Raw genomic sequence first — 16,116 nt, forward strand, 5'->3', positions numbered from 1 at the left:
ATCTATGTGATCGCCCTAGTCACAGCAAATTTAAATCCTGTTCTTTATTATATTACACTAGAAAATATGCAATTTTACACCGTGTTAAATTAGTTGAAAGTCCTATGGGTTCAAAAACAAAAAAGGGTTTGTGATAACACTTTACAATAAGGTTGTATTTGTTAAAGGAAAACACCACATTTTTTTTATATTTTACTATGTTTTTATCTCAACTTAGATGAATGAATACATGCCTATTTTTTTACTGCGTGCACTTGAATCTTTGTACAGTGCCTTGTGAATGTGTTAGCATTTAGTCTATCACCATTAATTCCATAGGATCCAAACACGGAAGAATTTAGACACCACAAGCGTCTTGTTTTCCCTATTTAAAGACTGTTACATGAGTAGTTACATGAGTAAGTATGGTGGCACAAAATTAAACATGAATTTTTTAAGCTGATAAAAATGAGAACTATATTGTATGGCAGAAGAGCACTTAGTTTGCAGCACATTGACCTCGGGCGCAGTAATATAGACTGTTTCATCGGACGTATGTGCCCTGATGCGATACACCAGCCGCGTAGCTATGGGTGGGCCTGGGTCCACCCACCTGTCAGCTAGGCCCACCCACCTGCCTATCCAGTAAAGCCTATTAGTTATCCTAAAGAGTAAATTATGTTGCATTTATCACTATACTTGACCTATAAAATAAATCTTTTTTTTAAAACTCTTGTTTGCTATTATAATAAGGAATAAGTTAATTTTGTAAATAGTAGTGCAATAAATAGCGCATTTCGAACAGCCTCCTGGCCCCTCCTACACCCTACATCATAGAAATTAACATTAACACCCGGTTTAAGGCTGACACGTAAGGAATAATGAAAGCTGCGCTGCTTCATTGTCTTAGAATGAAGGTCACGAAGACCTTCGGTGAGAAGACTTTAGTACAGCTTGATGGTGCACCCTTTAACATTACCGTTGAGGTTTCTGAACCTGAGGTGTTGGTTCAGCAGCTAAAAAAAGAAAAGTCTTTGCATAACATTTGCGCCCATGAGCCTTCTGGTCTGAAAACGAGGTGTTCAGGCGCATTGTTGGTGCTTTGCTATTTTGAGGCAAATAAAATAGACTAGCCTACGCCATGACCAACTATAACCTGCCAATGGAGAAATATTGCTTTTGTTATTTAATGAGCGCATACGCGCCTATAAACGGCAACGCGCATTTGCGCCTATAAACGGCAACGTGCATTTGCTTATCACATGGATGCCCAGCAGCACACAAACGTTTAAAATATGAAAAATCAAAGGATTAAAATGATAAATTGTTTTAAAGATTATTATTGAGTGTCTTGGACATAAATTAGGACCGATTATGAGACGTTAGAAGGCGTAAAAAGCTGCTTCACCTGTAGCCTGGTAAGTAATTAAATGTTTTGCTTTAAACAAATGCAAATATTGCATTTATTTAGAATTTTTTTAATGCTACCCAAAAATGTATTAAATATGATGACTTTGTGTGGATATGATGAGATGAGAACCGTTTTTATGTTATGCTTAAATTTCAAAACACCCACAGCGCTGTTCTAGTGCTGAAATTGCGTTTATAAATTATTTATTGTTACAAATAAACTATTTTTAAAGTACAAACCTTTTCTTGCATATTTGTAAATTATTCTTTGAGATTACTGATCATGTAGGCTATCCATACATTTACAATAATTAAAAGCCTGCTATTTTTACTTCCATGACTGAAAGAAAACGACTTTTAAAGGTTTAAATGAAGAATTTCGTTGCAAAACGAGAGAACTCCGTTTTTAACATTTTTGTCAAATTATTATTATGTTATCATGTTATTATTTTGTTTTATAGTGCTAGCTGTATTTTTTAAGTTATGAAGGTTTAAATCAAAACAAACCAACCGCAGTTGAATTGATATTAATTGGAATGCACAACCAAAAAACGAGATTTCTTTTGCAACGAAACTTTTCAAATACCAACAAATTAAGCTACTATTTAAAGTATTTTTAAAGTAGGCCTAAAGCTTTTCTTGCATATTTGTAAACTATTCTTTGAGATAACACGGATCATCTGGGCTATCAATACATTTACAGCAATTAAAAGCCTGCTATTTTTACTTGAATGATCATGACTGAAAGAAAACGACTTTTAAAGGTTTTAATACCAAAGAATAACAATTTCATTACAAATAAAAACAACACAATTTTTTAATATCAATCTTAAACTGGTGGTCTTCTTCCTCTGCTCAGTTTTTTAGTTTACAAATTCTGCCAAAATATGGAATCGGGATGGCGCAAGGCAAGCGCAACTGGCTTGTAAAGGAGATGATACTCTTATTGGTTTATTGCACATTGCGTTTAGATTGTTAAAATAGGGCCCATACAGGCTTTTGTTCTTATTAAACGGTGATATATTGAAACTGGTGTAGTTGTGTGTTTGTATATTTTGATAACAGACGCTTTTTTTGGTTAAGGCCCACCTGATTTTCTCTGGGCCCACCCACATTGTGAATCCTGGCTACGCTAGTGCGATACACATCTGGATCTCAACTTTAATTCCGGTTTTGTTTTTTTTAATGGTCTGACTAGTTGTTAAACTGATCTCTTGAACCAATGCCTCATCGAAAATAACAAATGTTTTGGTTTCCTAGGTAATCTACGGTAAGTTTTTTTGCTTGTTATATAAATAAACTACGTTTAAAGAACTTTGTTGTTATTTATTCTTAGCGGAGTTTACCGGAAGTTACGTGCGGACCACGACCACGAGCCGCTTCTTTATGTTGTTACTGCCGAAACCGTCTATTGACGGAAGTTTAAGAGGGGGAGGAGTCAGGAGTGATGATGTTACTGCACCCGGGGTCGGGGTGCTGCAGGCTAGGTGTTCTTCCGCCATACAATAGTTCTCATTTTTTATCCACTTCACGATTAAAAAAAAATCACTTTTATTTTGTGCCACAAAAGTCATTCTTGTCTTAGCTTTGGTGAAAGTTTTAGATCACTTGTAGTTTTTCAACATTTATTAATGTTGGTTAATGCCAAATGTGCATAAAACGTTTGATTTTAAAAATGTATTACACTGTTAAAAATAAACCGTACATTTTACGGTAGAAAACCGGCAGCTGTGGTTGCCAGATCTTTACCGTCAAAAATACGGTAGCAATGTTATTGGTTTTACGGGATTGCACCCATTGTACTGTATATTTTACAAATTTTAAATGTTTTTTTTACAGTTTATAACTGTCTATTTAACATGTTTATGTTGCTAAAACAGTTTATATCTGTCAAATTCAAGGGTTAACATTGTAATATTTATGGTTCATTACCATTTTTTACAGCTCAAACCTATTTATTGTAAAGGTTTATGTTGTACAAATGACGGTTCAGTACCATCTATTTTAAAGCTCAGAACTGTCTAATTTAAATGCTACACTGTAAAAACATCCGTAAAATAGATTACCAGTACTATTTCCATTATGTTTATAGACATTTCCTTTAATTCCTTTAAAAAACTGTAGATTTACAGTACATTCTCCGTAGTCTTTACAGACACTTTAATCCGCCTATGAAACGCAACAATGGTGACATTCAACAACAAAGCTTCATGCTGCAATGCATGCTGGGTACCAGGATTGCAGAAAACTCATTCATAACTCCCATCATGCATTGTGACATGACAAAATTGTGCAACTTTCTTACCATTTACTGTCACCATCGTTGAGATTTGTATCCAAAGTGTTGATGTCTAAAGACACTAAAAAAAAGAAACTAACTAAAGCATTACAGCAGTCTTGTTCAAAACAGTGTCATTTGCATAGAGCATCACTTTTTTGTGCTTTATTTCTTTAATGTTATTTTATCATTTTATGTTCATAAAATATTTATGAAATTTTATGCATATAAAATTATATGCATGACCAAGCGTGCCGCACAAGCCCTGAAAAGTGAAGCCAAAACGTCTCGATCGCCCCCCAGTGGGCGGTCCCAGTATAGGTCATAAAGCCCGCCTCCCCATGTTATTCAATGGGACTTGAGACCAACTAAAAAAATTAATTACACTTCAATTATCTTTTTTCCAAAGCTGGTTTCTGTCATTTACTGTAGTTTTTATCACGCTGATGTAAATTCAAATGTTTATTTTTAAAATAGATTTGTGTTTAGTTAGTTATTTAATGATATAAAAACGGTGGTGTCACGTCATGATTGACAGCTGTGATATCGTGTGATATGCGCATTCTACGAGAGCGAAGGCGGGGTTTTGACTTCGCGCCTTCCCTTCCTGCTCACTACTGCGCATGACTGGTCCCGAAATCGCTATTGCGCAGACTCAAGACCCAAGATGTCAGCGCCATATCGGGACACTGGCGGCTTCACTTTTCACCAATGGAAGAGAGCGAACAGGCGTCGTCCATCTTTTTTACAGTCTATGTGCATGACATACAAGCAATCAATAGATCACATGATAGTTTTTCCTACTCCCTCTAACAATAAACAAGTGGTCTTAATAAAGCACTGTTGCAATTGCTAAAAGAGGAGAGTTAGGTCAATAAAGGTCACAAGGACAAATGCCTAACTAAAGGAAACACTAATTACAATAGTGGTGACTTCAAATGAATCTTAAACAACCACAAACTGGAGATTTAATGGGATAAATTTGGTGGAAAATATCCATTTGACTTGTGATTACATCACGTCAGAAAGAAGATTTGTCTACTAAATCACGTGTGTGGATGCTGGAATAGTTGAGGACTTGTATCTTGTTTTGACAGCAGTTGTAAACTTATCGTCCATGTTTAGAAAATAATTGTAATTTTATGTTTAAAAGTAATTTTAGTGTGATAAAATTAGGAACTTGATGACAAATGCCTGCATGATGACCACTATAGTGCAGACTGATATTATTCTAATTTTTAAACTCTATCAACAAGGATTTAGTAAAATATAAACAGATGGTTCAGTATATTGGTAACAAATATATTCTCTAAAAGTTTTAATGTTACATCAATAACGCATAATGCCATATCTATTACGCTGATATTGCTCAATATTTTTTTTTTCATTTTTATGGTAATACAGTATCTTGTTAATTTTACTGCAATAAACCATATTTTTATATGTTTTTTACTGTTAAATGTAAGGTCTTAGTCTGTAAAACTAATTAAAGTTTTTCACAGTGAATCCTACGGTTATCACATGTTTTGTGAAATACGGTTTTATTCTGTATCATATATACGGTATTTTACTGTTCAATTTACAGACATTTTTTACAGTGTAGTACATGAAATTAACATGAACTAAAGATTAATGCTGTAGATCATAGTTAGCTCATATAAAGACAATTATGGTTTCTCGTCCGCATGTTGTTTAAAACCTGTATGACTCTGATGAACACAAAAGAAGATATCTTGATACATTGACTTCTATAGTAGGAAAACAAATATTATTGAAGCATTGTGGTAAATGGTACCCACTGAATTCCATTGTATTTGTTTTTCCTACTATGGAAGTCAATGATTACAATCAGCTGTGTGCTTACCATCATTTATCAAAATATATTCTTTATCACAATACTTACGTAATATTTGTTTTCTTACTATGGATGTGAATTCTTCAAAATATCTTCTTTTGTGTCCATAAAAAAAACATACAGGTTTAGAACAACATAAGAATGAGAAAATTATGATTTTTGTGATCTATCCCTTTAATTTGTAAAATAATGCAATAGTTCAGGGAAGAAAAGATTTATTAAATAAAATTGGTGTGAAAATGTGGCTGTGGTGTCTGAACTACCAATCGTAAAATACGATTAGATGTGATTTTAAAACTACTATCGCGAATAATTGTGTTTAGTCATGTTTATTAAGAGTCCAGTAGCAAAGCACATCGAGTGAAATTAACTTTTGACAACCATTCAAATCCCACAGCTGATGTCATTTCATGCTACTATTTATGTGTGTCACGTACACACTGCATACTGAAAGTAATCTTGACAGATCAAACAGATCATTATGACATTTTCTAACCCAAAAATTGCACAATATCTTCACATTTTATTGTTTTCTGTACTCGTGTATTTTATAGGCGTTCTCTGAAATGAAATAATCAAAATAGAAAGACTTTAGTGCCATGTGGGTATCAGCAACTTTAAAAGTAGTGCATGTCCCCTTAAAGCAACAATGTTGCGTTGGCACATATGATACTTTCTTATGACAGATGCTCGCGCCACTTTAAGGGTCTCAAAAGGTCTCGGACTGTGATCGGACATTATCTGATAGGAGCGACGCGCATATGTGTTGAGGTTGCTGTATCTGCGTCCATGTAACGTATAAAATGACATTTGTAGAGTAGTAAACCTTTAACTCCTGGTCATCTGCAGTGTTGGGATTATCTGAAGCGTGCGCTTTTATGTCGTGTGCGCGTGTCGGTATTTTTCATTATAATGGATCGGGAGTCAGTCATGAGAGAGACGCGAAAGTCCCGCTGGTATTTCGGAGGAATCGCCTCGTGTGCGGCCGCCTGTTGCACTCATCCCCTGGACTTAATAAAGTTATGAGTACATGAATGCATCTAAAAAAGGGACTTCACAACTTGAAGGATTTAACATTACACCGTACTTCGTACAGTATAGTTAGTATAGATGCCATGGTTGGGTAAGAATATGGAAAATCCCAACGCTTATGTTAACCTAAAATTGTCCACAAAAAAGGTACAAACTGGGTATCCTCTCAACAAGTACTGTACATCTCAATTGGTACACAATGTGATAGATTTTGTATATTTTTCTTACAGAGTGAGTTGAAAAAACTTTTTCCGAGTGATTCTTTTATGCCATTCTTACCATAAACCCACTATGAAAACAAATTTTTTGACCTAAAAATAACATTCACAATTTATCTTTAAATAATTTTATGCAGAATAATTGAATAATAATAGCATATATTGAATATAATATCATTAACATAGCTTACAAAGCATGAACATTATTTGTTTGTACAATATTTACAAATAAACAATGTAATATTTATATAAGTAACAAGCAGCGTTGCCAGGTCCTTTGCCTTTCGGCAGTGTTCTGCATTGGGCTACTTAAACTGTTTCGGCAGGTTGATGTTTTTTTTTTTTTTTTTGTTAGACATGAAAGTATTTTGTTCATTTGTTGTTGGTATTTGGGCTGTGAATAGTCGTTGGGATGCTATTGGACTAATTTTGAGTGGCCATTGGGCTGGTTTTGTTACGCGGATCTGGCAACCCTGGTAGTAAGGTATGAAAGGCTGTGCTGTATGACTGAAGGGCGTTGTTAGGCATAATGCAAAGAAGCAGGGTCAAAAGCAACACCTTTACAATACAGCACCTCATTATTGCTTTTATTAAACGGTTACCACACAATACAAATATTAAAACAAAATATAACATATATCACCACCCGTTATAAGTAAAATCACTAAAAGTCTTCCTTACACTGGAAAAATTGTCCCTGTTGGTGCTGTGCAGTAATACACCGAATAGTTGGGTGCAGCGCGGTCAGTAGTTTTTGATTATTAATCATATGGAGTGAATTTTGTGCCATATTTAAACAAACAAATACAGCATGTTGCAAACCCTTGGTCAAAGCATGGTCACCAGTATACCAGCACCAAAACACAACATTTGCTGGTCTTGCTGATATGACCAGCATCCCATGCTGGTGGTCACCAGCAAACCATGTGTGTGTGATTTGAAAGATTTGTTTGATTTTAAGTACAGGTAAAATGGTTTTGAATGGATTGGTTGATTTTGCTGAAAGAGTCAGGGGCTTTGTGAATGTAGTTCAAGCTCCAATTTGATGGCAGACCTTGAAAATCTGTCTACCACAGCAAAATCCCGCCAAAATCCAACCTGCAATTAGTCCCAAGCTGCAGGCCCTGAGATTTGAACCGGCAACTATTGAGTTACAAGCCCGACTCTCTGATGAATAGGCTATGACTGCCCATGCCATCGTTGTATCCTTAATACTATATAACACATTGTTATTAACAGATTTGCAAACATTCATCAGTTCATAAACTATAGTCCATGCTGAAAGGTTTTATAGTTTTGTGTTTCTAAGCATTTTGTCCCTCTCAGAATCATAAAGCCACAACTTACCGTCATTGAGATTCATCGTCTCTCTGAAGGTTTGTTTGGTAAGTGCGGTGAGATGTCAAGATTATGCTTTCAGGGATCATTTCTATAGTTTTAAACTAGGAAATGTGTTTTGAAGGAGTTGAGTCTCTTGAACCACAATGAAGAGTGTTGATGTGTTTCCCTGAGTGTGAATCAAGGAATGGTTGGTGATAATTATCACAGATCATTGCTATTGATGATTGTTCTTTACTCTTAAAAAGATTAAAGAAGAGAAGTGCATGATCTGAGTGGGTTTGTTGTTTGAGGTTGAAAGAAAGAATGTGATGGAGGTGTTTTGTTTGTGTAAACAAATATTAAAATGCTTGTGTTTTGCTGTGTTATGACAGTGTTGTAATTTTTGTTTATTTCAACAAACATACTGATATATTTTTGGTAGAGTCCACTATTGCTGTTAGTTAACGTAAATTCACACTTCAGAATTGGAAAACTATCTGAATCACTGTGTTGCTCAAACTGCACAACAAGGTTTCTTTTCACGTTGTTGTCGTGGTATAACTGCACGCATTCTAAACACAACACCCAACTGACGAGCTGCACATACTACAAAACACTTGATAAAGAGGCGTTCCCAACCATCAGCGAAAATGCTTTATCTCACATAAAATCTGGCGAGAAATTTCAATGATCAGGCCATTACTTTACGAATGGACGTTCAACCTGCCCATCACTTGGTTGACCTTTCTCTGTTTATACCATCTGTGCTGGGATTGGCTGGATTACTTACAAATTGTCATTGTGTTGCTCACATTACGAGATCCTGTGGGGATAATATCAAATAGGTTTTAAAATATTGTGACGTCTGTGATAGCTCGAGACAAGTTTGAATCACGTTGCTGACATATTTGTAATTAATGACATTTGGCGACCGCAACAAGCTCCTATTTGGTCCCGATGCGAGGAGTTTGTTGCGGACCTTGGAAATTTGTCCGCAATAGCAGAAACCCACCAAAATCCAACCTGCAACAATTCGCAACCTGCAGGCCATTAGACTCAAACCAGCAACTCTCGGTTTACAAGACAGACTCTCTAACAAATAGGCTATGACTGCCCATGCCACTGATGTATCCTTAATACTATAATAAACGCATTATTAACAGATTTGCACAATCAATTTGTTAACTACAGTCCATGCTGAAAGGTTTTATAGCATGGGTGCCCGATCCTGCTCCTGGCGATAGACTGGCCTGCAAAGTTTAGCTCCAACCCAAATCAAAAGCACCTGAAGCAGCTAATCAAGGTGTTTAGGATCACTTGAAAATTGAAGGCATGTGTGTTTGATTAAAGTTAAACCTAAACTCTGCAGGATAGTCGATCGCCAGAAACAGGATTGGTCATCCCTGATTCATAGGCTGAGTCTGAAAACTCAAAATTGCTGCCTTCTGAGGCAGCTTTCCAAGGCAGGAAGGCATAAAGGCTTGTCCGATTTAAATGTTAGGTTTACTTCCTGTCTCCTGAGATACTTATGCGTGGGCTTACAATAAGAATGTGATTGGTCGAGTTCTAAAAAATAAAATGGCGGCCAAGGAAGCGACTGGAGCACAAATTTAGTGTAAATGAAGGTAGATTTCACTTTTTACACCTTTTAATTGCATTTCTAGCGAGAAATTGGTATTGTAGTTTTCAAATATGTGATTAGTTATCACAAAGGCACTCTCTTTTTATATTGCAAACACGCTGCCTTTGAAGTGCGTCCGAAAGCCTTTCTCTGAGCTGCCTTCATGCCTCTGAAGTCATTTCCTCATGAGGCGGCGAGGCAACGAGTCACTGCCTTGAGTTTGCGGACGCCACCCTAGTGTTTCTGAGCATCTCATCCCTCTCAGAATCATAAAGCCACAACTTACCGTCATTGAGGTTCATCGTCTCTCTGAAGGTGTGTTCGGTAAGCACAGTGAGATGTCAAGACTATGCTTTCAGGGATCATTTCTATAGTTTTAAACTAGGAAATGTGTTTTGAAAGAGTTGAGTCTCTTGAACCACGATGAAGAGTGTTGATGTGTTTCTCTGAGCGTGAATCAAGTAATGGTTGATGATAATTATCACAGATCATTGCTATTGATGAATGTTCTTTAATCTTAATAAGACTAAAGAAGAGAAGTACATGATCAGAGTGGGTTTGTTATTTAAGGTTAAAAGAAAGAGTGTGATGAAGTTGATTTGTTTGTGTAAACAAATATTAAAATGCATGTGTTTTGCTGTGATATGACAGTGTTGTAGTTTCTGCTTATTTCAACAAACATTCTGATAGATTTATGGTAGAGTGCACTATTAGTGTTAGTTATTGCAAGTTCACACTACAGGATTGAAAAACTACCTAAATCTCTTGTGTTGCTCACATTGCACAACAAGGTTTCTTTTCACCTTGGCTGCGTTCAGCCCCGACCAAACATTGCACAAGTTTTTTAAACCAAAACGATGATGTGTTGAACACACTGTGCTAATGACACAAGAGTTGCAACTACAGTAGCTGAGAAGGCCATTCTTTGTGTTCTTTATAAATGTTTAAATGCACTATTGATGTTAGTTATCGTAAGTTCACTCTACAGGATTGAAAACTACCTGAATCTCCGTGTTGCTCAAACTGCACAACAAGGTTGCTTTTTGTAGATAGGAGTTTTCCTTACTCAAACATGTTCTGAGGGCAGAAAGAATGTGATTGGTTCACAAAAACGACCAATCAAAATGCTCGTTACTGGTTTAAGCCCTCAGCGGAGCCTCCAAGGCAGCTTCTGCAGTGAAGCAGTTTGAGCTCACCGTTGGTCAGATGAGTATATATTAGGGGTGTCCTCGACTAAGGATTTACATATTCGAATCAGAATTGTCGAATCTTTCCATAGTCGACCGATAGTCGAATCATATCTATGTTTGTCTGCATGGGTTGGGAGGGGGCCAGACCAGGTACAAATTGGTAACTTTTATTTTCTTTCACAAGCAGCACACATAAACAACTTTCTGTTAAAGTGACCAAAACTGTCTTTCAAGTGATGAAAGAAGACAAAACTGACGATGCATTTATATATTTATTTTTTTAAGGTAAAATATATAAGGCAACATTTGTTTATTTATTCCTCATAACATTTTAAAGCCACGATCTACAGAACATCACACAAAAAAACATTTTGATAACTAAACCTAAAAAATAAAGGTGATTCTGCCTTGGAAACCCCGGCTACAATTAAGTGTTTTTATTTAATTTGGAGAAATAGCGCGTCAAAGCAGTCATGACCAAAAAAAACCCGACAAATGAGAAATGACAAATAATTTGTGATTATGACTGTAAATGATAAAAACTAATCTTTATTTACAATTCATTAAAGGGGACATAGTATGAAAATCTGACTTTTTCCATGTTTAAGTGCTATAATTGTGTCCCCAGTGCTTCTATCAACCTAGAAAATGTTAAAAAGATCAACCCAATAACTTAGTTTTGGTAAACCATTTTCTGCAAGCATGTGAAAAAATAGGTCATTGTAATTTGGCCCTTATTGTGATGTCAGAATAAGGTAATACCGCCCCCTTTATCTGCACTATCCAACCACAGCACAACCATTTAGTATGGAGAGAAAGCGAGAGAGAGAAAATAATTCACAGCACAATAGAGTTTCATTTGCAACAATCCACCATCATTGTGATCAGTGGTTGCACTTCATCCGCTCATTTGCATTTTAAATGACACACCCAAAACGGCACACTTTTGCTCAGACCTATTTTAGACTTAGTTTACATCTTTAAAAAAATCTCATAATATGTCCCCTTTAAACGTTAATTTATAACATGAAAAACACATAAATTAATGATTTTATAGACACTATGCGTTATTATTTAGCACAGAAATACCTGCTTGCTTGCTCTGACTTTGATCATCTCTGTATTCACTTTAGATACAGAAAGACCGGATAATATTATTTATTTCAGGAATCTCTTTGCTATCATTTAAAAGTGAACACCAACCATAATATTAAATCACAAGAAAGACATTCGTGTCAGGCAGAAATAGGTTCGGTGCAGATAGTTTCCGTTTCATCACCGAAATTTTAAAAAACGGCTTACCTGTTTTGTAGTTTAACTTTTGACAAGATAACCAAAATGTATGATAAATACATTTTAAAAATGTATACCCGTCAAAAAACATCCGTTTTTTAATGTTTAGTTTGATGAACTCCTAAATATGAGCACCTAGCCCGTTCGGCTAAATTACATGCGCAAGCATGACCAGCACGCAATAGCGCAACATTGATACAACGAAAACCTATCCAAAATTTACAGACTTAAATTAGATCAGAATTTACGTTTATAACAGATTTTATTTTAATAAAATAAGGTCAGAAGTAACATCATTTTTTTAATAAAATGAGGTCAGAAGTAACAAAGTGCAGAACAAATATGCAAAATGCCTCAAGTGCACAGAAACAAAACACAAGCCAAATAGTTAAATCAGATAACCCAGAGTGATTGATAAATAAAATAAAATATTAAAAGAATAGAAAAGTATAGCCATAATATAATTGCCAGCTTTGTCTTTTAAATGTAGAAACAAAGAGGCAATGGTTTATTAACGAAGAAACCTCCGTAGCCCGGGATGTTGGATTTATTAACGCATTTTAAAAATATTTATTGAAAGCTGTTACTTCACATATTATTCGCAGCATTATAATAATATGCTGTATATTAATATATTGTGAAAAATCTGTTATATGTGAAATCAGATAATGTGTGCACCCATATACTGCCAAAATTGAATGATCCTCATTTCATAACACATCTGCGACGATTCGACTGTGAGATTGGTAGTCGAATCAGGCTTCTCCTGTCGATGCATCGAATCTTCGACTATTCGGGGTCACCCCTAGTATATATAGAATATATTTTCTTACCATTGTCGCTTGGGATTGGGGTTAGAACAACTTTGTTACATAAAATTACATCCTCACCCTAACCCAACTCTAACCCCAACTCCAAGCAAGAACAATTTAATTTTCTGACAAATAAATGTATAAACCATGTCATTTTAACCAGAGGTGTCAAATCCATGTGCCAGGAGTAAAAGTCCTCTCCAGTATTTTGTTCCAATCACCTGGATTTAATTAGCAGTTTTTCAGCAGGAGCTGACCTCCTGACTCGTTGGTGTTTTAAGCCCTCAACGAAGCCTTCAAGGCAGCGCTGCCTGGAAGGCACTCCCTGTGCCCCGAGCGTTTCAGCCAATCACATCACTGGTGCTAGATATTGACCCTTCCGCCAGCTTCTGGCAGTATGAGCTCACCGTTGGTCAGGTGAGTGGCGCAGATATGCTAAAATAGGAATGTTACTGTGTTTGAATCCAGCTCGAGATGTTTTGAGCGTTTGGGTGACGTGTTTTTGCGTTGTCGCGTGTCCGTGGCACAAGTTTTTTTGTGGCAGTTTCACGTGTTGGTTGCTAAATTCTTTTTCCTATTTGCTTGCCATTGTTGCTTGTGATTGGGGTTAGAACAACTTTCTGTTACATAAAATGACATCCTCACCTTAACCCCAACTCCTGGGTTATTCTGTTAAATAAACATATAAACCAATGCTTAAAAAGACATCCGCATTTATGCCAAACGCAACTTTATCCTCGCACGAAAACATTCTAAAAATTAGACGAAAGCCACAAACCTAAGCCCCAAGCAACAATGGTAAAAAAAATAGGAAAAACAATTGCGCAACCAATACATGAAACTGGCACGAAAAATATTGTGCTATGGACATGTGAAAACGAAGTAACACATCCCTTAAACGCTCAAAACTTTTCGAGCTGAACTCAAATACAGTCACATTCCTATCTTACCATATCTGCGCTACTCACCTGACCAACGGTGAGCTCATACTGCCAGAAGCTGGCGGAAGGCTCAATATCTAGCACCAGTGCTGTGATTGGCTGAAACGCTCGGGGCACAGGGAGTGCCTTCCAGGCAGCGCTGCCTTGAAGGCTTCGTTGAGGACTTAAAACACCAACGAGTCAGGAGGTCAGCTCCTGCTGAAAAACTGCTAATTAAATCCAGGTGATTGGAACAAAATACTGGAGAGGACTTTTACTCCTGGCACATGGATTTGACACCTCTGATTTTAACCCAAACCCAACTTTATCCTCGCGCGAGAATAGTTTAAAAATGTGACGAAAACCACAAATCTAACCCCAGTCCCAATCAACAATTGTTAGAAAAAAGGAAAAAAAATTGAGTAACCAATCCGTGAAACTGGCACGAAAAAGAAAGTCATGACACGGACACGTGAAAACGCGTCACTTAAATGCTCGAAACGTTTCGAGCTGAATTCAAAAACAGTCTCATTCCTATCTTACCATATCTGCGCTACTCATCTGACCAACGGTGAGCTCGAACTGCTTCACGGCAGAAGCTGCCTTGGAGGCTCCGCTGAGGGCTTGGGCCAGCGACGGGCATTTTGATTGGTCGTTTTTGTGAGCCAGTCACATTCTTTCTGCCCTCAGAACATGTTTGAGTAAGGAAAACTCCTACGTGCGTTTGGGTGTGTGCACGCGTTCTGTGCGTGAGGAAGAGTGACACCCCAGTCAGACGTTCAGTTGCTTCATTGCATTTTGGTACTGCAGAAATACATACATTACTTTTCAATAGAATGCTGCATTTGGTTTGCATCACTTGCTTTGCGGTGCATTTTAGGTAAAGAATCCGTTCGAAAAATCACAACATCACGTCCTGCTGTATACAGTGAATGCATGCTGAAATTATTGTTGCGTGGCTACATAAAAGTTTAAGCATATGTGATGCATTGCGCGATCGGTCTGACTCGCGTGAGAGAGAATAACTTCCTTATGCTAAACTCCAATAAGACAGAGATTATTATTATTGAACAAAATATGTCAGATTACAAGTTGCCCATATATGATTGCACTGTGGTGCCGTTTTTTGGTACACACACCTGTAGTGCATGCGTGTGTGTCAAGGGGTTCTTTTTTAATCTATACTGTCCTGCAATTGAACGTGAATACGTTTACTACTTAAAAACATCAAAGCTAAACATCATATCTAGTCAAACCGCATAACGACATCGCTACAAATACAGTATGGGATTAAAATCAGCGGAAGCTACATTACCTTGTTTCATCGACGCTTGGTGAAACAACAGTGGATGTTTTCAGTTCAGATGCTGAATGTAATGATAATGTAATGATCCCAAACTTTAGACAGTCTCTCTCTGCCATTTATGGACCACGCGCTATGATGTGCTTCCTGAACATTGAACAACGGTCCGTGTGAATCAGATCTCGGCGCGTGTAGTGCGCATCATAGGAATTTAACGAGACTTCGAGGCAGAATTTTTGCCTCGAGGAATTTTTTGAATCGAGTAAATCGAGTACTCGAATGAATCATTTCAGCCCTAGTTTGCACAAGCAAAACCTTTGTTATCTCTTTCTCTTAATCTCAAAAAACCCCACTCTGATCATGCACTTCTCTTCCTTAATCTTATTAAGGTTAAAGAACATTCATCAATAGCAGTGATCTGTGATAGTTATCACCAACCATTACTTGATTCACGCTCAGAAAAACACATCAACACTCTTCATCGTGGTTCAAGAGACTCAACACTTTTGAAACACATTTCCTAGTTTAAAACTATAGAAACGATTCCTGAAAGCATAGTCTTAATGTCTCACCGTGCTTACCGAACACACCTTCAGAGAGACGATGAACCTCAATGACGGTAAGTTGTGGCTTTATGATTCTGAGAGGAATGAAATGCTCAGAAACACAAAACTATAAAACCTTTCAGTATGGACTGTAGTTAATGAATTGATGAATGTTTGCAAATCTGTTAATAATGCGTTATTTATAGTATTAAGGATACATTGGTGGCATGGGCAGTCATAGCCTATTTGTTAGAGAGTCGGGCTTGTAAACCGAGAGTTGCCGGTTTGAGTCTCATGGCCTGCAGGTTGCGACTTGTTGCAGGTTGGATGTTGGTGGGTT

General features: G+C 36.9%; 1 protein-coding gene and 3 non-coding genes across 4 annotated transcripts in view; 3 read left to right on the forward strand and 1 right to left on the reverse strand.

The window, feature by feature from the left end:
- Positions 1-6,257: 6,257 nt before the first annotated feature.
- slc25a10a (solute carrier family 25 member 10a) overlaps positions 6,258-16,116 on the forward strand; it is a 229,429-nt gene continuing 219,570 nt past the window's right edge. The window contains exon 1 of the mRNA XM_073856876.1: positions 6,258-6,540. Coding sequence (XP_073712977.1) covers positions 6,435-6,540 — 106 coding nt within the window. The 5' untranslated portion in view covers positions 6,258-6,434. The remainder of the gene's footprint in view (positions 6,541-16,116) is intronic.
- LOC129436952 (small nucleolar RNA U3) lies at positions 8,177-8,390 on the forward strand. Its single transcript, XR_008642018.2, has one exon. It is a non-coding gene; the product is annotated as a small nucleolar RNA U3 (small nucleolar RNA).
- On the forward strand, positions 10,057-10,270 carry LOC129436925 (small nucleolar RNA U3). Its single transcript, XR_008641996.2, has one exon. It is a non-coding gene; the product is annotated as a small nucleolar RNA U3 (small nucleolar RNA).
- On the reverse strand, positions 15,580-15,793 carry LOC141351282 (small nucleolar RNA U3). Its single transcript, XR_012359492.1, has one exon. It is a non-coding gene; the product is annotated as a small nucleolar RNA U3 (small nucleolar RNA).

Source organism: Misgurnus anguillicaudatus, chromosome 19 (genome assembly GCF_027580225.2).
Source record: "Misgurnus anguillicaudatus chromosome 19, ASM2758022v2, whole genome shotgun sequence".
Classification (NCBI taxonomy): domain Eukaryota; kingdom Metazoa; phylum Chordata; class Actinopteri; order Cypriniformes; family Cobitidae; genus Misgurnus; species Misgurnus anguillicaudatus.